This window comes from Zeus faber (genome assembly GCF_960531495.2).
Source record: "Zeus faber genome assembly, chromosome: 3".
Taxonomy (NCBI): Eukaryota; Metazoa; Chordata; class Actinopteri; order Zeiformes; family Zeidae; genus Zeus; species Zeus faber.
In genome coordinates this window covers 2,728,014-2,751,398 of record NC_137190.1, presented here as the reverse complement: position 1 = coordinate 2,751,398, position 23,385 = coordinate 2,728,014, and the positions used below count along the sequence as shown (strand labels likewise).

Sequence of the window (23,385 nt, the reverse complement as noted above, 5' to 3'; positions counted from 1 at the left end):
TGTGTGTGTGTGTGTGTGTGTTCACCTCATGGTGCTGAAGGCCAGGAGGCCGAACAGGAGGGTGTGCAGCAGGTTGTAGGCCACATGTGGATGAAGAGGCAGCTCCTCCTCCCCCCTCCTCCTCCCTTCACCTCCTCTGATCCCTCCATCCGCTGCCCCTGCTGACCATGAAACATGGCCGCCGAGGGGACAGAGTGTGTGGCAGAATAATTTGATTATTCAGAAGTCTGAGGCTGTTTTCTTTCTCTCTCTCTCTGTTTCTCTCCCCCTCTTCTGATTTTTCTCGCTCTCTCTTTGTCTTTGTCTTCCTCTCCACAGATCAGTTTATCATGACAAATGAGCGTTGTGGCCGCCACAGAAACCGCAGGCATATCTCAGTGAATAATCCAATTATCCAAATCCAAAAATAATTAACCCACGGCCTTGAAATTAAAGTCAGTGATTATTATTATTGTTATCATCAGTGATTATATAAAGCACCCACCTGAGGGTGCGCAGCGTGGCGGCCGCCAGCAGGGCCGCGAGCCAGGCCACGGTGAGGGTGTAGGGGGGGAGGAGCAGGGTGGAGGAGAGACGCTCCAGGGTGTCAAAGGGGAGGGGACCAAAGGCCTCCTCACACAGGTAGAGACTGGCATCAAAGTCCCTGAAGGGGGGAGGGAGGGGGAGAGAAAGGAAAGGGAGGGAGAGACACAGACAGAGATGGAGGGGGGGGGGGGTGAAGGAGTGGGTGAGAGAGAGGTTAGGGACAGAGATGGAGAGGAGGGAGAGAGAGAAGCAAACAAGGGGGAGACAGGAAAGGGAGCAAGGGAGAAAAGGGCAGGAGAGATACAGGGGGGCACGGAAGGAAGGGAAGAAGGGAGCAGGGGGGGAGAGCGTGAAAGAGAGAGAAGGGAAAAGAGGAAGGGGGAGGGAGGGAGGGGGAGAGAGGGAGGGGGAGAAGGAAGGGGCAGGGACAGAGAGAAAGGGAGAAGGAAGGAAGGGAATGAAGGAGCAGGGGGGAGAGAGGAGGGAGAGCGACATCAGTTGTTTGTGATGTCATTTATTTTGACGCTCTGAATCACAGTTCGGTTTCTCTTCGAAACACTTGAGCCAAACGCTCAGCGACTGTCCGCTCGTCGTCATGGAAACCAGCGGCGGAGGGGCGAGGGAAACAGATCGAGCGGGAATGGAACAACCGTCGAGTGAAAGATATGGAAAATAAAATGAATAATCCTCAAAACTGTCACCAAAAATCAAAATGTCAAACTAAGCAAAGCAAAGCTTCACCGAATTCAACGGAAGTGAGACTATTAATTCATTATTACAATAATTATTATGTTCCTTGTTTGTTTTATCGTCTGTTTTGTGTTCTATTTCCAGCAAGGCTTATTTCTTGATGGCTTATTTATATTATTTATTTATTCATTCATTATTTCTTCTTATTTGACTGAATTCTATCTTTTTACTGGGTTTTTTGTCTGTTTATGTTTTTAGACGCTTTGGGGATATCGTTCCTTGCCTTTCATGAAAATAAAGAACTTTGAATTTGATTTGAGAGAGAAGTTGAAGTGAATGACGGAGCTTCTCTCCAGTGGGACGCTTGGACCCACTGAAGCAAAATAATGAAACAAAAAATAAATAAAAATAAAAATAGAAAAATAAAACAAATCCCAAATAAACTGAGTGGAAATGAGAGATACTGTTCAGAAAGAGGGAGCAGGGACAGCAGAAGAGAAACAGAAATGCGAGGAGGTAGAGAGGTGGAGGGAGAGGAGTTCCTGAAGGAGGTACAGAGAGAGAGAGAGAGAAAGAGAGAGAGAGAGAGAGAGAGAGAGAGAGGGAGAGAGAGAGAGAGAGAGAGAGAGAGAGGGAGGGAGAGAGAGAGAGGGAGAGAGAGAGAGAGAGAGAGAGGGAGGGAGAGAGAGAGAGGGAGGAGTAGAAGTTTCGCGAAAAAGCAACAAAACGTGAATATGAATCTCCTGCTGGGAGGGGAAGAGAGAGAGAGACAGATATACAGGGAATAGTGGAAATGTTGAATACTATAGTATTTTTTCCTTTTTTCCATAGGGTTACTTGTTAAATTATTTTGTGTGTGTGTGTTTCCTTCTGTGTAAAACAGCTCGACACAAACATGGCTCAGCAGCGATCGATTGCTGGTCTTCTAGAACTCCCCCCCACCACACACACGGGAGACGGGAGTCGGCCTCCGTCTCCCGAAATAAATAAATTCAATTTGAAAACAAACAAAAAAATTTTTTTTTATTTATACGACTGCTATATTTTATTTTAAATGTATCCCACAAATCCATAAATTTGTTCAGATCGAGACCCTGCGCACAAATCAACTAAGAGGCCAAAGGTCGAGGAGTGCAACGAGCCAAATTTTGGTTCCAGAAGAATAATGAGTGAAATAGTAAACAACCAGTTCAGATTTTTGTTAAATCCAGGTCATTTTCTAACATTGTGAAAACAAACAGTTCCACCTCATTCACAGTCAATCAAATAAATCAGAAATATGAATAAAGCTACAACATTGTTGAACGTTGTCGTATATGAATCAATCATAAGTTAGAAATATGAAACATAACAATGTATTATATGTGTGTGTGTGTGTGTGTGTGTGTGTGTGTGTGTGTGTGTGTGTGTGTGTGTGTGTGTGTGTGTGTGTATATATATATATATATATATATATATATATATATATATATATATATATATATATATATATATATATATATATATATATATATATATATATATATACACACACATATATATATATATATATATATATACACACACACACACACACTTGGTATGTATGTATTGTTCTTGAATGTTGTTTTGGTTTTTCTCTTCTTTTGACCATTTCCTGTTTGTTCTGTAGGAACGTTAAAACCAGAAACAGATTCCTTGAACATGTGGAGGAGCATTTGGTCAATGGAGCCGATTGTGATTCTGAAAATGTGTTGTACGCCCTCGAAATTTTCTCTCTACCAGAAAATAGAAGCAATTCAGTTGAAAATGACACTATAGTTTTTTAAATCTATTATTTAATTCATATATTTCTCTGGGCTGCTCCCGTTAGGGGTTGCCACAGCGGATCATCTGCCTCCAACACCTTCAGTTCTGCGCATCTTCCTCCCTTACACCAACCGCCTGCATGTCCTCCCTCAGCACCTCCATAAAGCTTCTCTTTGGCCTCCTCTTTTCCTCCTGCCTGGCAGCTCCATCCTCAGCCTCCTTCTGCCAACGTAACTCATCTCAAACCATCTCAATCTGGCCTCTCTCACTGTTCCTCCAAACTGTCCAACCTGAGCCGTCCCTCTAATGTCCTCCTTCTTAATCCTGTCCATCCTTGTCCCTCCCAATGAAAACCTCCACATCCTCAACTCTGCCACCTCCACTTCAGCCACCTGCCTTTTTGTCAGTGCCACCGCCTCTAAACCGTACATGGCTGCTCTCACTACCGTCCTGTACACCTTCCCCTTCACTCTTGCTGTTATTTAATTCATATAATAATGAATATTTTCTCATGCACATTAATATTGATACATGACAATTGTACACAATTGAGTGTGTGTGTGTGTGTGTGTGTGTGTGTGTGTGTGTGTGTGTGTGTGTGTGTGTGTGTGTGTGTGTGTGAGTGTGCATGTACCTGGTCGGTCCAAGGCCAAACTTGGACTTGATGAATTTAAAGATGTGCTCGTCTGACCTGACCTGCAGAGCTTTCTGGAACACACACACACACAACCACACGCACACGCAGACACACGCACACACACACGCACACACGCACACACACACACACACAGGGACACAGGATGAAGTTGTCTTGTCAGGGCTAAAGATCGTTGTTCTGAGGTGTCGATAAATTATAAAATAAACCCTTTAGATTCCACAGCAAGCACGTGTACGACTGATTCACACACACAAAAGGAGAGGGTGTGTGTGTGTGTGTGGGTGTGTGTGTGTGTGTGTGTGTGTGTGTGAGATAGAAGGGAGGTATCAGCTAAGGAGAAGCTAAAATAACTACAAATGACGTCATAGCCCTACAGCCACATGTTATGCAGATATTTAACTTAACAGCTGTTAAGTGTTGCCTGTTGTGTTTGAATTCCAATGTTACATTTTAAATATGTTAAAGTATGATTTATGAAACTAAAGCCAGACTCTGAAATATTGTATGTTTAGCTGTGGCGACCCCTAACAGGAGCAGCCGAAAGAAGAAGAAGAAGAAGAAGAAGAAGAAGATTCTCACACAAATAATAAAAACTGAGAAAATAGAGTGAGAAGAAAGAGAGTACAAGAGAGATAAGATAAAGGAGAGAATAAGAGAGAGAAGATAGAGTGAGAGAGGATGGCAAGTGTGAGAGGAAGAAGATTAAAGATATCAGGCAAGAGTGAGAGTGAGAGAATAGGAGAGCGGACAGGGGGCGAGAGAGAGAGAGAGAGAGAGGAAGAAGGGGGGGGCTCACCTTGGCCAAGAAGTTGATGGTGACTGTGAGCGACAGAACGAGGGAGGTGTGGAGGAGCCGTTTGCCCAGACGGACCATCAGGGATCCCCCTGTCTTCAGACCGGGCTGCACGGAGACAGAGAAGGAGAGCGAGGACGAGATGGAACAGAACAGAGGGAGAGAACAGCAGAATAAAGAACAGGATAGAACAAGACGGGAGAGAGGGAAACACCATCACTGATCAAACATGGACTGAGTTCGGCAATAATGGTTGCCCGGTTGACCCGGGCGACCAGCCTTGGTGCCATTGTCGGCCATCTTGTGATCATCTTGATCACACTCAGCTCACTATTGAAGTGATTAAAATTTGGCAACCGTTTGGTCATTCTCGTTAACCTGGCAACCACTCTTGAAAGTGTCAGTGTTGGGTCCTGAACATGGAAGCTCACCTCCAAAATGGCCCTTCAATCGATTTAATACAAATACAATTACACATTTTGCATTTATGTACTTCGTCAAGTTAGGGTCCCTACTCTTAACTGATCTTTTTCAAAATACATTTGTGGGCCAGATTTAACATATATAAAAATGACATAACATTAATATATTATCACCATGTAACCATTCAACTGTCTCATGGGAGGACCTAGGTGTCCACCTTCTCTCCATTATCTCCTTCTCCATTGTTTTTTCATCCCTCTTTCTTTCCCTTTACCGCTGCCGTCTCTCTCTTCCTTTGAGTTGAGCTCAAACAACCTCGAGGCCTGTCACTCACACACACACACACACTGACCTGGCAGCGCTTGAGGAAGAGCGCGGCCACGATGAAGCTCAGCACCAGCGACCCCAGGATCATGGAGTTGCAGAACTGGAGCAGCCACACACACAGCAGACTGCTGAGCTGCACCAGGTACAGGGTGCTCACCTGCACACACACATACATACACACACACACACAGAGACAGACACAGACAGACAGACAGACAGACAGACAGACAGACACACACACACACAGACACAGACACACACAGAGACACACACAGACACAGACACACACACACACACACAGACACACGTTACAATACATAAAAAGGGTCATAACACGATTTGTCGATATATTGATCTTCATTACATGACACACAGAAATGTAATATTTCTATTCATGACCATGGTGGTAAATGGAAGTGGAAAATGGCTGACTACAAAGCATTGATGTTAGAATTTCCAAATCGATAAAGAAATTGAAACAATAGAACTAAATTGTATCGTCCCGAAAATGACCAAAGCTCAGTCAAGCTGTAATAAATCAAACCTGAGATCAGAGTATTTATCCTGGTTCTGGAACCTCTCTGAACATATGAGTTATGACTGGAAACTCAGGTTGTTACATAAAGTGTGTGTGTGTGTGTGTGTGTGTGTGTGTGTGTGTGTGTGTGTGTGTGTGTGTGTGTGTGTGTGTGTGTGTGTGTGTGTGTGTGTGTAGACTTCATTGTGCTCACTGTGTTTCTCTGTGATTGAAATGTGCAATATGATGACTTTAAACTGAGTGATTGACTGATTGACCGTTGCTACCTGAGCAGGAGTCAGCAGGTCCAGCAGGTCCATGGTGAAGAAGACGAGGGTCTGGACCAGAAGGATGAACTGGTTGAACTGCCACGTCACGCAGAAGCAGAAGGTGGTGACGAAGATCAGCCACACCATCACTCTCTGCGCACACACGCACACACACACACACACACACACACACACACACACACACACACACACACACACACACACACACACACACACACACACACACACACACACACACACACACACTCATTATGCATGCTAACTGCTGTGGTGGTTGCTGTGGTCAGAAGGCCAGCCACTCCCCTGCGACTCGCAGAAAGGTGGCATTGCATCGAGCGCTTCATTATTTAGGAGCAAGTCAATCCAAAGTTGATCAATACCTTCGACACACTGCTGTGTGTGTGTGTGTGTGTGTGTACCTGCTGCAGTGTGCTGAGCTGCGGTCGCAGGAAGCAAGTGACGGCAGCGACCTGCAGCGCCAGGAAAGGCAGCGACCAGTTCTCCCTGAGCGAGACAGTGAACTCTACCCGGGTGGTGTCCACTCTGAGAGGCAGGAGGGGGAGGAGGAGGGGAGGAAGAGGAGCAGGAAAGGGGGGAGGATGAGAAAGAGGAGAAGGACAGGAGGAAGAGGAAGAGCAGGACAAGGAACAGGAGAAGGAGGTTAGAGCCCCTCAGAACCTTCTGGAGCTGTTCATACTTTTCCACAGCGTCCCCTGCTGCCACACTGCACTTCCCACCAGACCATAACACCACAACAAACTGATTTAAATTACCAATCATGTAAACATTTCAAGCTCTTGTTAAAAATGTGGAAAAAAGAGACGAAAGTTTCTCACCCCACACTTGTTCCAGGGTGTTCTATGTAGAACGAGTTTTTCTGATTCCAGCGACCAAAATGCTTGATTTTGCAGCTGCTTTTTTCAAAATTTGTGATGCAATTCATAAAGTTGTCAAATCTGTTTAGTATTTTTTGCAATAAAATTCCACAAATTGGTAAAAATTGCAATTCAAAGAAAAATAAAGCTACACATGTTTTAACTACTATCAACCAACTAGCTACAATCAATACTGCAAAATTTCTCACTTATATTGTGGAAATTGGTATAATTGAATTAAATTCAGAATCATGTGAAATTTCCTGGAGGAACTGACTAAACCGTCAGTACGTTCACATCCACTCTGCATTACTGAGCCAGAAGACCACTTGTTATGAAAAATTAAACATGACGTCCAATTTCAAACCGCGCAGCCATTTTCTGTTTGGAGAAAAGTTGCTGGTAAAAGCAGGAAGTGAAACCATCCGGAGGTAACCTTCAAAAGCATATGCAAAAACCATTTGTTTCAATAAAACAATAAAAATCATATTTGTTATACTTTCATTCACTGGATGCTTGGGTATATTTGTGATGTCATCTTAATTCAAGTTGAGGTTTTGGTACCGAATGAAAAGGTGATGATGCGCCACAGCGGGCAAAGCTTCATCCTGCACTTATCTTTTATTCATTTCCTCCTCAATCCCTCATGCAATTTATCCCTTTAACGCTTAATATCGGACAAACCTCATGAACAGCGGTGGAGAAACCCAGCTATTGATTGACAACACCAGGTGATTTTCCACACAGTTTATACACCTCCAAGGTTTGTGCAGTAATTGTTCTGTACTAGGGCGGACCGCCATGGACAAAATCAGATATCACAATATTTTATGACAAATACCTTGATCTCGTTACATTGATGAATATTTTGGGGTTTTCATAAGATATTCACATGTTGAGAACCAATCATTGGTAATGTGGATACTATGGCCAAGCAGCTGGAACAGTCTATGAAGTTCAGAAAATTGCATTAAAACAACTTAAAAAATTAGCTGTATCAAGATATTACAATAGCCAAAATTGAGATTAATATATTCATATAGATACCGTCTGGGATTAAAACAAAATGTATTGTATTTCCATTTTAATGGACACTCGGGTACATTAATTTCATGCGTTGTCCCTGCAGAGCAAAATGCAAGTTTTTTCAAGGTTTCGAATTCCAAACAATATCTAGTCTCATATCACGATATCAATATAATCCCGATATCGGTTTAATATTGGCATTGTTTGAATCACTTTACTGTAACACTCCTTAAAGACAACATTTAACTATACCACTATTATACCAGAAGCAAACCCCTGACTATGTCTGGTCTCATATCACACTATCCATATATCGCTGGGCTGGTGCACCAGTCTGTGAGAGTAACACACACGTGCACGGCAGCACACACCTGTTGAGGATGTACCAGACGGCAGCCAGCGCCCCGGCCAGCCAGCTTCCTGCCAGCATCCAGGCGGTGAGGTAGAGCGCCATCACGTACACAGCCTGGAGCGAGAACACCATGTAGATGTAGAAGTACACGGGCTCCAGGTAGGCCTAGTGCACACACACAGAGACACACACAGAGACACACACACACACACACACACACACACACACACACACACACACACACACACACACACACACACACACACACACACACACACACCAGTGACTGACTGTTTCACTGGGAGACGTGGTGGCATTTTCGAGGCGCTGGCATTTGGTCTGGTGGGCGTTGGAATGCCAGTCACACTGCTTCTCCGTTAATTGATGTGACGATACGTGAACCTTCTCAGGGACCGCAGCAAAAAAAAATAAAAATTAAATAAATAAATAATGCAAAATGTCACTTTGTCTGCCTCAGAAGAGACGCCGACACATCGTCCTGATTAAATAATTATTTATTCCATTTGAGAATCAGAACAAGTCGGTGCCGGGAAAACACTTTAAAAACAACGATTTAATCCTAGAACTCCCTTACAGTTACCTTGCAGTACCCAGAACCAGGTATTTGCAGTCCCCAGAACCAAGTACTTTGCCATACCCTGATGCTACGGAGGAGGACCACCACATTACAAAGCAGTGGTGGAAGAAGTACTCAGACATTTAAGTTCAGTAAAAATACAAATACCCTGACACTAGATGATTCTCATAAAACAGGAAGTACCACATTGACATTTGTACTTAAGTGAAAGTAAATAAGTACTTGCTGTTAAATGTACCTCAATTATTAAAAGTAAATATTTTTGTCATATCCAGTCTATAATACTTCATAAAGTACTACTGGACCTTTTTTTCTGCAGATGATGCTGATGCACATTCAGATTATAATTTAAAATAAAACACGACAGGTGGAGTCACAGTAATTGACAGTGATATGGAGCTGATGATCACTGATGAGCAGTTAAAAACAGAACCTGAAAAAATAAATAATAAATACAAATAAAACATAAAAAATAGAGAACCCAGGTGGCAACCCAGAACCCCCCGTTTCAAACATCATATAAATCCATTTCTGAATATATAAATAAATACCGTCTACAGTCTATAAATGCAAACATACAGTACACATCAAAACTTAGAGGGAGAAATTAAACTGACATTTCAGGACCTGCCGACACCCTGGCAGAAGGACCTGTTGCGACCAGTTACTGTGTGAGCGTCTGGTATCGTTATTAGAAACATTATTTTATATATTTAATATATCATGAGCTCACCTGAAGGGGCAGCAGACGGTACAGGACGCTGAGGAAGACCTCCTGGTAGATGTTCATCCTCTGCAGCAGGTTGATGGTTCGCTTGGACTCTGTCAGGTTGTCATGGACCAAGTCCCAGAGCCCTGAAGAGCGAGCGCGCGCGCGCACGCACGCACGCACGCACGCACGCACGCACGCGCACACGCACACGCACACACACACACACACACACACACACACACACACACACACACCTTTTAACAGTATGAAGTTATAACATCCTTCATTTCAATTATTTATTATTCTCTCCTAAAGAACTGAAGGTATTTATTATACATCATAACGAGCCTCTCTGTTCTTCATTTCCTTTCTAGATTTTGCACACATCACCGGAGTATCCATCGCCCTCTGAGAACAGATCTGAGGAACCACAACGAAGGATAACTTCTGACTCAAACCCTTAAGAATCCTTTAAGCAAAAATAAGACAACAGCATCTTTATCCATAAGTTCTTTAGTTGATTCAACTTGAATTCTACTGACTACATTTGGTTTTAGCGCAGCATCCACACACAACACATTACTGGAAGTTAAAAACTCTGATCTTCTGTTTTATGGAAATGAAACGGCATCATTCTGCTCTTGACTTTTCGGGGGACGGCGTCGCTGTGATGTTCTGTTTGAACGTTTGAACTTTGAACACACACACACACACACACACACACACACACACACCCCCCGCCCCCCCCCCCCGATGGAGGATTGAGCCTCCGGGCCGCGTCGCGCTCATCACAGCAGCTTGATGATCTCAGCGTCGCCACAGTAACCGGTGGCGCTTCTCCATACACATCGAAAACCCCCGATCAGCGGAGAAGAAAAAATAAATAAATAAATAAAAATAGATGAATTGGTTCTTTCTTTTCATTCATGTGTTCACCGTTCTCACATCCCTGAGCATTGTTTTATGTTTTCGTTGTCTCTAACCAACTTGGTTCCATGGCAACACAACAAGCCGGTGTTCCACTTAACTCCGAGAAACTGAGAGGAAAAAGGAAGAGCGACAGAGAGAAAAATAGAGAGAGAACGAGAGAGGGGAGGAGGGATCAGGCAGAGAACATGCAGTACCTCTACTGAACAGCCTTCAGATAAAGCCACTGAATTGGTGGAAAATACTTTATCGTATTGGTGTTGTGCTGTAATATGGCTGTAGAAACGTTTAGGGGTTGTTGGCACGATCTAAGCATGTCAGGAAGTTTTAATGAAACTCTTTAACTTTTTATTGCCATTGAGCACAATTTGAGATACATTTTGTTCTTTTATGGGAGCAAAAGTTGACCAAATTCCTGTTTGTTTCAAGGTGGACTAAAATACCTTAAAAAGTTGTATATTTTAATATTTTTTTCTTTTTTTCCCCCCCTGGTGACATGGGAACAGCCTAATGGCCCCATTATGAATTCTGTATTATTTAGAAAGCGGTACCTAATTCTCTGTGCTGGGTTTGAAACTCATATTCAAATAAGTAACCTTTTAAAGGGGATGCTCTCTTGATGCTCTCTTCTTAGAAAGAAGGATTAAGTCTTGTGAACTGTTTTATAATGTATGATATTACAATAATAAGATAATATAGTATTAAAATATATTTTTGTCTAAACAAAAATCGAAAAGTTATATTTGAGGGAAATTATAGTTTGATTGTATTAAGCTAGTAATGTTATTTGCCTGCAGACATGCATTTCTATCAAATGTGTTTATTTCTTTATTAAAAAAAAAAAAAACACATTTGAAAAAAGGTTTGTTGTGTAAATTTTTTTTCTTCAATAAAATAAAACTAAGATGAATTAATGAAATAAACAAAATTAAATAAAGTAAAGGGGCACCGTACCTTGCTGAATGGACGGGGCCTGCAGCAGCTGCTTGTAGTAGGAGTAGTACAGCCCACACTCGGTGCGAAAGGAAATCTCCCGCTCAACCTCCTGAGAGGAAAGAGTTGAAGAAGAGAAAGACATAACAGGAAGAAAGGGAATTCAAGCACAACCACTGTTTTCGTGTGGAAAACAGATTCATAGAAAGGTGAAATGTCTTAGAAAGTCATTTACAAAACAGGGATAGAGCTCACAAAGCAGCTCGCAGTAAAATCATAGAATAGATGGTGCAGTTTGTGTGGCTGTGGAGAGAAGTTCACGCATCATTACTGTTCCACCAAGAGCTGAACAAAAGCAGACACAGCTAACAGCAAGTTGTAAACATGATACAGTAGAAAGGAAAAGTCAATATTCTACTATTTTTAAATTCCCATTACAACACTATCCTTCACTCCATCTTCTAAAATGAAGGAGGAATTTATCTGATTCACATGCACCAACAGTGTCCTGCACTACACCATCTTCCTTCTGTTGAATTCCATTGAGTTGATGGCACAGAATGTAGACGTCGTCTGGCCTTCAAGAGACTCAAGTGGATTCTGAATTGAAACACTTTTACTTGCCGGTCCTGGATGTAGTTCACGAGTCATGAGATGTTGTGGACTGAATGTGTGTTATTCACATGACCTTGCACAGTCGGGATGCTCCTAATGAGCCTGAATGCACCTCTCTCCAGAAAAATCAACTATATCAATGAAAACATGACCGTACATGCAGAAAAAAAAATGTAACTACTCCGACCAGATCCTACCATTAGCTGAGAGAACCACAGCAAGTTTTCATGGACGGAGTTAACGCACCAGGCCTGAAAAAGGCCCAAAAGCCCGGCCAACACTAGCCCAGCTGCCATGGAAACGTGGCAAAGTCGCCATGGCCACCAGGAAGGAATGTCAGATCCATTTGGGGATCCTCCCAGTGGGGTAAATACGCTTGTTTCGCTTCGCTGGACCACATTTGCCCCTGATGTCCCCTCTGTCCCATTATCAGGTTTCCCACCGGCCACTTTCCTCCCCGGAAGGCCTTGAGAGTTGTCCAGGTTTCTCAGCTGTCCTCTCTGACGGAGCTCCATCGCCTGGAAGCTGAGTGAATGGTGAATATGTTCTGCTGCCAATTTGATGAGCTCTATCAGGTCATGTTCCATGTTCATGCCAGCGCACTGATCTGGAGAACATTATAGCCACGCTTTTTGTCTATCCATTTCCTGAAGCCAATCCAAATGGATTGGCAAGCGGTTTTAAAATGCTTCTGCGCTCTGTGCCAAAAATGGAATATGCAACAGAGCTCTCCAAGGGCACCACAAGCTTGTTTTGCCGGCACACCTCAGGCAAAAACGAGACCTGGCCGTCTAACAAAAAAAAAAAAAAAAAAAAAAGCACTGATGAGATTTCTAATCTGCCCTCTGAAGCAAGGTCAGAGCGAAGAGGCTTCATCAACAAGTCGACTCACAGCTCATTGTTCTGGCAAGTGGCTGACTTTCAATAAAACAGACAAGACTTGAGACAGTCAGTTTCCTCCAAGATGCATGAGTCGCTCTATTGGCCGGGATACACCAAAAGACTTTCAAAAGACAGTATCCACCCCAGTAGTGCACACGATAGGATGTTAGCAAAGACAGATGATCAAAGAGGAGCATACATCTTGGAATTCAGCAGACATTTCAGGAGCCAAGACTTAACACTCAAGCCAACTTCATGTTCTAGTCTGAGACTGATCACAAGAGTTTCTGACCGTCTATATTCAAAGGACTACCGGTGACGGGAGCATGCCCTTAACCACCCTTAAGACAAGATATCTCCTCATAATCCTCTAAAGATCTTGAAAATGAGTGTGGGACTCAAATCCTAGAAAAAGTTTGTCGGTATAAGACGGCAATCAGACTCCAGATAGACTCCAAAGAGACTCCAGTCAGACTTCAGGCTCCAAACAGACTCCGCTTCAGTGTCTCTGATCCACTGCTTAAAAGAGTCCAGGTCCAAAATCGCAGCGCATCGTCACCGCTGTTGTGTCTGATTCCCCCCGTCGTGTGAGTGTTTCGTTTTCAGAGGTAATATCCCTGAGCGGCCTCGGTCTCCCTAGGAGGAAGCAGCTCGCCGAGGCAGGAGACCCCAGGACCGGGAGGCAGGAGACCCCAGGACCGGGAGGCAGCGCTGGAAGACCCTGCAGTGAGCTGCAAGACGCCGGCTGAGACTGTGAACAACAGGATGAGGCTGCGGAGCATCGCAGCAGTCAGAGGAGGGAAAAAGAAGAGAGTTAACTACTGGTGACCTCTCGGCTTGACTAGAAACACACTCCCCTTTTTTCCTGTCTGTGTGCCTGGGGGGAGGGGGGGGTTGGAACTTCAAGTGGAAAATGCCGGGAACATTTGTCAGAGGTTTTATGGCCAAAACGCTGCAGGAGCTCGAGAGCGCACGGCTGCAAATAAAAGTGCATTGGGTGCTGTAGCCGGTAAGGGACGTGATCTCATGGAGGGTGAATTTCTAGAGGGAGGGATAAAGTCGAGAATGTTGGATGAATCCAGCTGTGCCACAACAAGCAGGGGGGAAGAAGGAGAGAGAGAGAGACAGACACTAGCCCAGCGTCACTACAGTAGAAGCCTCCCAGTGTCCCCCCAGCTTCCTCTTAAAGGAAAGCTTTTTGCCAAGATCGTCCTTTTGCGCGACAGCCGGCTGAAGTGGTTTCTTCAATACTGTAAATACTTCAATACTTTAAATGGAACCTGCCTGAATGAGGCAAAAAAATAAAAAATAAAAGTGCAGGGTGGTTCAGGCCAAGACCAGCGCAGACCTTCTGAAAAACAGCAGAGGGGCAGAGCTGGATATATGCACAACGTTCACCGCAGCTCACAGTGTTGTCCAGGTCTCTCTCTCTCTCACTCACTCACTCACTCACTCACACACTCACACACACCTAAAGACTGTATGTTCAGAAGCCCATTTTCTCATGTGGGAATTCCTGAGAATGTTTGTCAAGCCTGTAAAGTGACCGATATTTCTTATAAATGAGAACATCTGTCTGCTTCTTCAATGAGCGCATCAAACACACACACGCAGGAGCAGCATGAGATTTCAAGATGTGTCCGTGCTGATTCCACTCGATTAGCTAAGTGCGCCGTATACTCGCACTTATTTTCTCTGCCTCTCGTGCAGGCTGAGGGTCGTACATTTTAGCGGGCAGCAGATGAGGCAGCCATCGCTGTGAATTACCACAAGACGCTTAGCGTAGTCCTTCTTGAGCAGCTGCCAGCTGATGGAAGCTGTTATGTTTTGTTCCGTCTTCCCACTGCCCTTCTGTTCTCGCTGCAGACACAATTGCTTCTCAGGAACACAATGGCTGCTTCAATAAGCTGCAGCAGACCATACAAAGCCGACTGACCTCAGCCTTGTTACCTGCTGTTGTACACATCGCCGAGGATAATAAAAGGCTGTGATTTCAACGTAACGGGAAAGGAAAAACTCAAGGTCAAGCTGCAGTTTTTGATTCTGTAAAGACAGAGAGGGAGTTCGAAATCTGTTGTTTTTGCAGCCTTTACTAGAGTCCTGACAGAGCCCTAAAATAGAGAGTTAGCAATGACATCATATCTGGCAGGGCACCACCTTCTGTTAAAAAGTGAAATGGTCCCCAAAAGGATTTGCCACCAGCTGCTTCCTTATACAGTAATGTTTCAAAAGTTAATGAAGCATAGTTAATAGAGCTTTTCGGAAGAGCATCCCCATTAAAAGAAAATGTCCCGAAAAACCATCACCTTGTTTGAGTGTGAAGTGTTTACGATGTGCTCCTCGGACCCTTCTGGGGAAAAAAGGATGTAGGAACGGGGCATGAAATCCCCTGCAGAGTCAGAGGACTGACACTCTCCCTCCAGATCAAGGGCTGAAAATGGCAGAAAGTTTGAGAAGATTGGTGGAAACTTTGCATGTTGAGCCCATTGGAAAGTTTTCCTCTTCTGTATTTATCCGCAGCTGTGATCTGGAGGAGTCAGACAGGCTGAGGGCCAATTCCTTAGATAACGCTGCAAAATGCCTTTTCCCTTCAGCCATCTCTGCTTCCTCGCAAAAATAAGATTGAGTCCATATAATTTCCAGATGTCCTCTTGCTCAGTCGCAATTTGCAATTTGTGAAACATTTTCTGAGTTGCAAAGCTCTGAAAGTTGCAAAAACACAGAAATGCTGCTTGGCACAGCATGCATCTGTTTACGGCTTTAAAATCCATTCACACAACTACGTGTGGATTGTTAAAATTGATCAAAACATGCAGTGTGTTTAAACCATAGACTGTATGAAAACGCTGTAGTGTCTGTTACTTTAGCCGTTGGTTTCTGAAGAGACAATTTGAAGGCACAAGTTGGACTTTATGCTTGCCGCCATCTTGGCAGGATGGAGCCAGAGCCAGACAGGCACCAGACAGGAAGGAAGGGACACGCCCACGTTGCTCAAAGGTGAACGAGAGACCTGACAATGAAAGCAACCACGCCCCCAGATTAGGGATGCCATGGTGAGGAATTTTTCTAACCGGTTAATAAACTTGTGACAACACCGGTGTTACCGGTAGCACCGGACATTTTCGAGTCGATGACGCTCAATATCTGTAGGCTCGACTGCACATGTCTGCTGCGCAAAATTCCAGGTGTCGGACCCGGAAGAAGCCGTTTTCTCTGGAATACCGCATTTATTGGATGAAATAACCAAAACCTTGATAAAAGTTGTTTTTCCCTATTTATTAATTGCACACACACACACACACACATCTCTCATGGACCCAGAAGCAGAAGACGTGGATGCTGCATACATTGCCTACTGTGAAGTCCTCCTAAGGGCAGCAAAGCACAACATCCCACGTGGCTACAATAAAAACTATATCCCGGGCTGGGATGAGGAGTGCAGCTGCCTGTTGCGCCAACACCAGCAGGCGATCACCAGGGAAGAAATGGACGCAACAGCAACAACCCTACTGCAGAAGCTGGATGACACCCGAAGGGCTAGGTGGACGGAAGTAGCGGAATCCATCGACTTCACCCACTCCAGCCGGAAGGCGTGGCAGACCATCAACTTGCTCTCAGGGAGAAAAACAACACCTCGTAGGTGTTCAGTGACTGCAGATGCTATTGCTTCCCAGCTCCTGAAAAATGGTCGCTTCCCTGATGCGGACAAAAACTTCGCACGACTGACATCGTGTGAGGTATCATCCCTCTCCAGAGCAGCCAGCGCTGATGCTAATCTCTCAGGAGACTTCACAGCAGCCGAGCTAAAGGCAGCAATTAAAAAACTGAAGCTGGGCAAATCACCAGGTCGAGACAATATCCACCCAGAGTTTGTTATGCACCAAAGTGAAAGAACATCTCAATGGCTACGCACATTCTTCTCATCATGCTTCCGGAGGTCCAAGCTCCCGAAGACCTGGCGCCGTGCTTCCATCATAGCCTTGCCAAAGCCGAACAAACCCGCCGAAGACCCGAAGTCCTACAGGCCCATATCCCTGCTCTGTGTCCCGTACAAGATTCTGGAGAGGCTGATCCACAGCCGCATTGAGCCAGTGGTGGACCCTCAACTCCCACCGGAACAAGCCGGCTTCCGCAGAGGCAGGTCAACGGTGGACCAGGTAACGCTACTCACCCAGGACATCGAGGACAGCTTCCAAGATAATGAGAAAGCTGGAGTAGTATTCCTGGACCTGACAGCCGCTTATGACACCGTGTGGCACCGTGGACTACACCTGAAACTGTTGAGAACAATCCCGGACCGGCACATGGTGAGATTTATTATGGAGATGCTATCTAACCATAGCTTCATCCTACAAACCAGCGATGGCCAGACCAGCAGGCTCAGAAGGCTGAAGAACGGTGTCCCGCAAGGCTCTGTCCTCTCACCAATGTTATTTAACATCTATATTCACGACCTGCCAGACACAACATCCAAGAAGTACGGCTATGCGGACGACCTGGCCATCATGCTTCGATGCCCAACATGGAACACTATGGAAGAAGGCCTCAACCGAGACATGGGCATCCTGGCAGACTACCTCCAGAAGTGGCACCTTCAGCTCAGCATGGGCAAAACAGTGTCTGCAGCTTACCACCTCTACAACCGGGAGGCAAGAAGGGAACTGGACGTGCATGTTGGCAACATCCGCCTGGAGTTCCAGCAAGCCCCCAAGTACCTCGGCGTATGCTTGGACCGGACGCTGTCCTACAAGCAGCACCTGGATGAAGTGAAGGCCAAGACAACCGCAAGGGTCTCGCTCATCCGCCGCCTTGCAGGCTCGACTTGGGGAGCTTCCCCCCAGACCCTACGCATATCCACGCAAGCCCTGGTCCTACCCGTAGCGGAATACTGTGCCCCTGCCTGGAGCAGAAGTCCACATGCGAACAAGGTGGATACTGTCATCAACAGCGCCCTCCGGATAGTAACTGGTTGTCTGAAACCCACCCCTGTGTCCTACCTGCCAGTCCTAGCTGGTATCGCCCCACCCAGTCTCCGACGGGAAGCAGCTACCCTCGCCCTGGCAAGGAAAGCCCAGAAGAACGACTGGCACATCCTACACAAAGCCACAACAACACCAGCACCACCATGCAGGCTCAAGTCTCGCCATCCCTACAACAAGGCAGCACAAGAGATGCTACAGTCGATCCCTGACGACTTGTCCAAGGACGCCTGGCTGGCAGCATCCTGGAGACAATCGTGGGAGTCAGCTGCGCCCTCCCGCATCCAACGATACATCCGGGACCCAGGAGGAGGTGTAAAAGGAGAAGACATGCCACGCCACCTATGGACCTCGCTGAACCGCCTGCGTACTGGCGTCGGGCGCTTCAAGTCCTCTCTAAAGAAGTGGGGCCTATCCGACAGTGCGTCATGCGAGTGTGGCGAACCTGAACAGACTGCCGAGCACATAATCACCAGCTGCCCCCTATACAGCCCACCCTCAGAAGCTGGCCTTTTTGACCTAGGACTGGAGACGAGGGCGTGGCTATATGACACTGAGTTGGCCATCTGATGATATACGAAAGAAGAACACACACACACACACACACACACACACACACACACACACACACACACACACACACACACACACACACACACACACACACACACACACACACACACACACACACACACACACACAAATAATTTAGTTTGATATATTTTATTCTTTGTACATCACCATAACAAAATATTGTTACGCTTGCTTCGTACCTCCCCCTTGCATTCAGAAAATGTTGCCAGTAATGGCAACAACTGTGTCTACTTAAGTTTTGATAACATGCTTAGTATTTTACAAATTTGAGTTTTTTTATTTGATGAACTTGGGTGCTGATACACAAAAAATGAAATGGTTTTATTTAAATTTAAAAAAAAGGCAAAACGACAGTGGGCAAGTAATGTAATCGGTGTATGCCTGAACACCCTGTAACGCTGGTAACTGTGGCAACCCTACCCCCCATATATACAGTTCACATCTTTAAGACGTAATATCATCTTTAAAGAGTAATGATTTTCAAGAGCACAACCAAGACACCCTTGACCAATGATTGCCTCTGTATTTCTAGTGAGAAGTTTATTCTTTTTCCATTGACTTCCATAGAGAGTTGGAGTTTTTCTGGAGCAGCATCTAGCAGCCAATAGCTGAACTGCAGTTCAAAGCACTTCTGCAGCACCCGGACGTCACGGATTCCCCTTATTTTTAAACAGGCTAAACAGGGTTCAACTCTGTCCAATAGTCCACGGAGGCCCTGGTCACACCAGCATTAGTGTAAGAAAGACATGACATCAAATTCTACTCATTTCAATTGAATCTTCTTGTTCAGTGGATTTGCTTCCATTTGGGAAGTAAAGTCATTGAGCAACAGCAAAGCCGAGTTGACCTTTGAAGGGTGTTGGAGAGTCGAAAATAGAACAATAGATCAACTGTGTGAAATTATCCTGTTTAATACAATTCATTGCTGCCAAAAAAGCAGTGAGGCAGGCGCAGATTGTGCAATGATGTCATGTTTTACTGTTGGCAAGCAGCATAGCTCGCTAATCAATGTTGGAAAAAGGTTTGGAGAAGTTTTAGGAAAGACTTAAGACTAAAGGCCTTCTTGGTATGTTTGTCCAAATTTAAAGCACTCATAACTTCAATGTCGTAGAAATTAGAGATGCAAATTTAAAGAAAAAATTTCCTTTATGGATAGTTGTTAACCTAAAAAGCTATTGATGTCACCAGGGCGTGGCGCATGCCGTGTGGGGACCTATGCAATGTCGCCTACCTCCAAGATTTTGACGGGGAGCGAGGAAGGTTTCTCCTTGTTTAATTTAATTTAAAAATGGAGAAGTTTGAGACAAGACTCACTAAGCTGTTTGCTCATGCAGGAATATCCACGACCCGTCTTTGTGCTTTGCGTTAAATATTTTAACTTATTTCTGTCCTCTGCAACAGAATGAGTCGGATGTTACGTAGCAGATCAAGTCTGGTGCAGACGTTGACAACGAGACGCTAATAAAATGAGTAAACATTATTAAAATTCTTGTATATAAACAGAAACATTCATTTCGTTTTTTGGAGTCATCACCATAGCAACATATGGCTTGTTTCGTTTTGCCGTCGTACCTCCCTGTGCTGTTCGGAAAGTTTCGTTATCCCGTTCCCGTCTGTTCCATCTGAACGCAGCATTAGTTGTTGAGGAACAGTAAACATATATGGAAATATGGATGGAGAAATAAATTGTTTTCGACAGGCAGCCATATTGGTTTTCCTACTCCACTGGGCATTTAATTCTCTAAAACAAAATCGTAATCAATTAAATTCTTATTTGCAATTAATCGATCTTCCATTAATTGTTCACATCCCTAGTAGGAATGCATTGGTGCCTGTCTGTTTTAAGCATTTTAAGTAAGACTTAACTGTTTAAGGATAGTTCATGGAAAGGATTGCTTCAGGAGTTGTATGGAGGGTGACTCATACTAATCTTCTTCCATGATATGTTTCCTTTAAGTCTGCTAAAGTTATTTGCTGCCGTCTTGGCCAGGTCTCCCTTGCAAAATAAATTCCTGGACCTCATTTGGACCTCTACCTGCTTAAGCAGTAAATGAATAATAAAGGTAATAAACTGGTGAATAAAATAAAAAAAGAACTCTAACCAAGTAATTCAACACAAAATAGGTTTTATTTTCTCTAATCAAAGCACCAGACAATTTGATGATTGTCTGACACAGACCTGGCAACCATGGTAAAACATTGTGAGTACCACAGCAGTGTAACAGAGCCTCTGTGGGGCTGAGTCACTGCAGCTAAATGACTCCATCAGTTATTCACACCGTAGCTACTCGTAATCAGGATAATCACATCCTATGCAAGCTATTACCGCTAACTTTATCTAAATACCCAATAAATGTACGGTATTGTTTTGTATTGATTGATTGTTTTTCGTATATAAATTACAAAAACATTTTTTTATTTTTTGCGTAGTTTCAGCTGGCATTCCTGCATAATTTGACTAAGAATTGCAAAGTTGGTACACAAAATGCATGCATGTTGGCAGGTCTGCTCATGACAGACTGCACACAACGGGTCTTTCCATGACATGATTGACTGTTGGAGAATCGCCATAAAGGACAAGAAAATCCGAGCAATGCGAATGAAAGTTTACAAACATCTGGAGAAATCCAGTAACATGCTTGACTCTTCCTAAAGATTGCTCTTAACTTGCAATGTAACCAATCAATGAATTCATCAATCTACCTATCATCTATCTATCAACCTGCCTGATATCGATACTACCATAATTACACGAATGACAAAATGAACTGCCGCTCTGACAGTGGGAGTTTCATGGAAGTCCTGGAATTTATCAGTGAGTTTACATCTTCCTGGAGGTTCAGAGAGAGATATATGGCATGCTCTGCAAGGGAACCCATTCAATGTATTTCCAATTTATTTATTCACCGCCCCAATTTAGCCCCTGAGTGTACTGAAACCGACCTATGGACCAGTGTGGAACCAGAACCCACCCACACCCACCTACACCCACACCCACACCCACACACACACCTTGATGTTGGAGAACCACAGGTCGTTCTCGTGCAGCGTGGCCACGTACATGCAGCAGAGCAGGCCGAGGCCCACGGACATGGACCATCCGATGGAGGTCCAGATGATGGAGCCCCAGGACCAGTCACCTGCAGGGGAACCACGTCAAGGAGCCAGCCTTTAAACATCTGCCCAAATGAATGTAATGTATTCCTGTTCTGCATGTAGTGCTAGCTATGCTAGTAGTGTGAGTAGTGTGAGTAATGGCAGTAGAGTGTGAAGTGTGAGGAGTGTGCTTAGTGAGTAGTGTGTGTAGTGTGAGTAATGGCAGTCGAGTGTGAAGTGCGAGTAGTGAGTAGTGCAAGTAATGCCAGTACAGTGTGAAGTGGGAGTAGTGTGAGTAGTGTGAGTAGTGTGTGCAGTGTGTAGTGCGAGTAGTGTGTGTAGTGTGCTTAGTGAGTAGTGTGAGTAGTGTGTGCAGTGTGAAGTGTGAGTAGTGTGCTTAGTGAGTAGTGTGAGTAGTGTGTGCAGTGTGAATAGTGTGAGTAGTGTGTGTAGTGTGCTTAGTGAGTAGTGTGTGCAGTGTGAGTAGTGTGTGCAGTGTGTAGTGTGAGTAGTGTGCTTAGTGAGTAGTGCGAGTAGTGTGTCGAATGAGTAGTGTATAATGTGAGTAGTGTGAGTAGTGTGTGAAGTGTGCTTAGTGAGTAGTGTGTGTAGTGTGCATAGTGCATAGTGCGTAGTGCATAGTGCGAGTAGCGTGTGTAGTACTCTGGTGCTGGCCCACCGTGCACGCTCCGCTCCGGATGATGCTCCGAGCAGCAGCTGGACCTCGTGCCCTGGATCTCTGCTCCCAGAGCGGCGTCCTTCCCCCGGCTGGGCTTCCTCTGCCGCAGGGCCATGGTGGCTTCCTGGACCCAGAGCCAGAGCTTTACTACACCGGTGTGCACACAGCCGGACGGCCAATCGCTCATCAAGACAGCTGTCACACTTTTTACATCACCACCCGGTCACAATTATTTGAGCTGAATGCGATCGTTTCATAAAAATCATGATATACAAAAATCGAGGGCTGCTCCGTGAAAATGGACGAGCGGTCGTTCTCTTTGTTTTTCAATAAGACAGGTTGCTCTAGCAGAGAGAGAGATGTTTGTTTGGTTTTAATCGTTAATTGTTTTAATCGTTTTACGTTATCTTCACCTATGTGTATATGTATATATTTATATACGTGGGATGGAGAAATATGGTTGTAGATCAAGTACAACAATGGACTAGGAAATGCTGTATTCAGTTCCATATTTTGTCAGCTTCTGTTCACACGTTTACGTTTTTAAGAGAAACGTTTCACTTTTTTTTGTCTGTTTACACGCGTATTTTTTATATTACAATTAGTGAAGTTTACAAATCACACAATTCACCTGCGCGGACCCCCAGCATCCCTTCACGGCTGCCTGAGAGGACCGCGGACCACAGACTGGGGAACCCCCGTTTTAACACGCGCACGGTAACGCGGACGCGCACGGTTCACCTGATCAGCCCGAGCGTCTGTTTTCATCCCTTCATTCATCCCTTCATTCATCCCTTCATTCATCCCTTCATTCATCCCTTCATTCGTCCGTTCATTCATCCCTTCATTCGTCCGTTCATTCATCCGTTCATTCATCCCCGGTGGCGGATCCGCAGGCCTACACCCAAGCAGCGGTGTTTCCTGAGCAGCGCCGCCGTCAGGCAGACCTCAAACCTCGGATCCGCCGCCGCTCTGCGCCGCCGGAGCGGAGTGCGGGCTCCACGCCGCGTTGAGAGCGACCGACACGACTGCGACCGCACTCACCCAGGCCTCGCCCTCCTCCAGCGGCTCGAAGGACGGTCTCTCCCTCTCCCTCTGCTCGGTCC

At 45.0% G+C, this 23,385-nt stretch overlaps 1 protein-coding gene across 1 annotated transcript in view; it reads right to left on the bottom strand.

The window, feature by feature from the left end:
* Nucleotides 1-23,385, bottom strand: part of dpy19l3 (dpy-19 like C-mannosyltransferase 3) — a 50,315-nt gene extending 26,930 nt beyond the window's left edge. Inside the window, 14 exon segments of the mRNA XM_079997169.1 lie at nucleotides 26-108; nucleotides 111-152; nucleotides 481-643; nucleotides 3,638-3,711; nucleotides 4,458-4,562; nucleotides 5,230-5,361; nucleotides 6,009-6,143; nucleotides 6,431-6,554; nucleotides 8,284-8,429; nucleotides 9,596-9,717; nucleotides 11,456-11,546; nucleotides 21,517-21,644; nucleotides 22,280-22,403; nucleotides 23,324-23,385. Coding sequence (XP_079853295.1) covers nucleotides 26-108; nucleotides 111-152; nucleotides 481-643; nucleotides 3,638-3,711; nucleotides 4,458-4,562; nucleotides 5,230-5,361; nucleotides 6,009-6,143; nucleotides 6,431-6,554; nucleotides 8,284-8,429; nucleotides 9,596-9,717; nucleotides 11,456-11,546; nucleotides 21,517-21,644; nucleotides 22,280-22,394 — 1,460 coding nt within the window. The 5' untranslated portion in view covers nucleotides 22,395-22,403; nucleotides 23,324-23,385.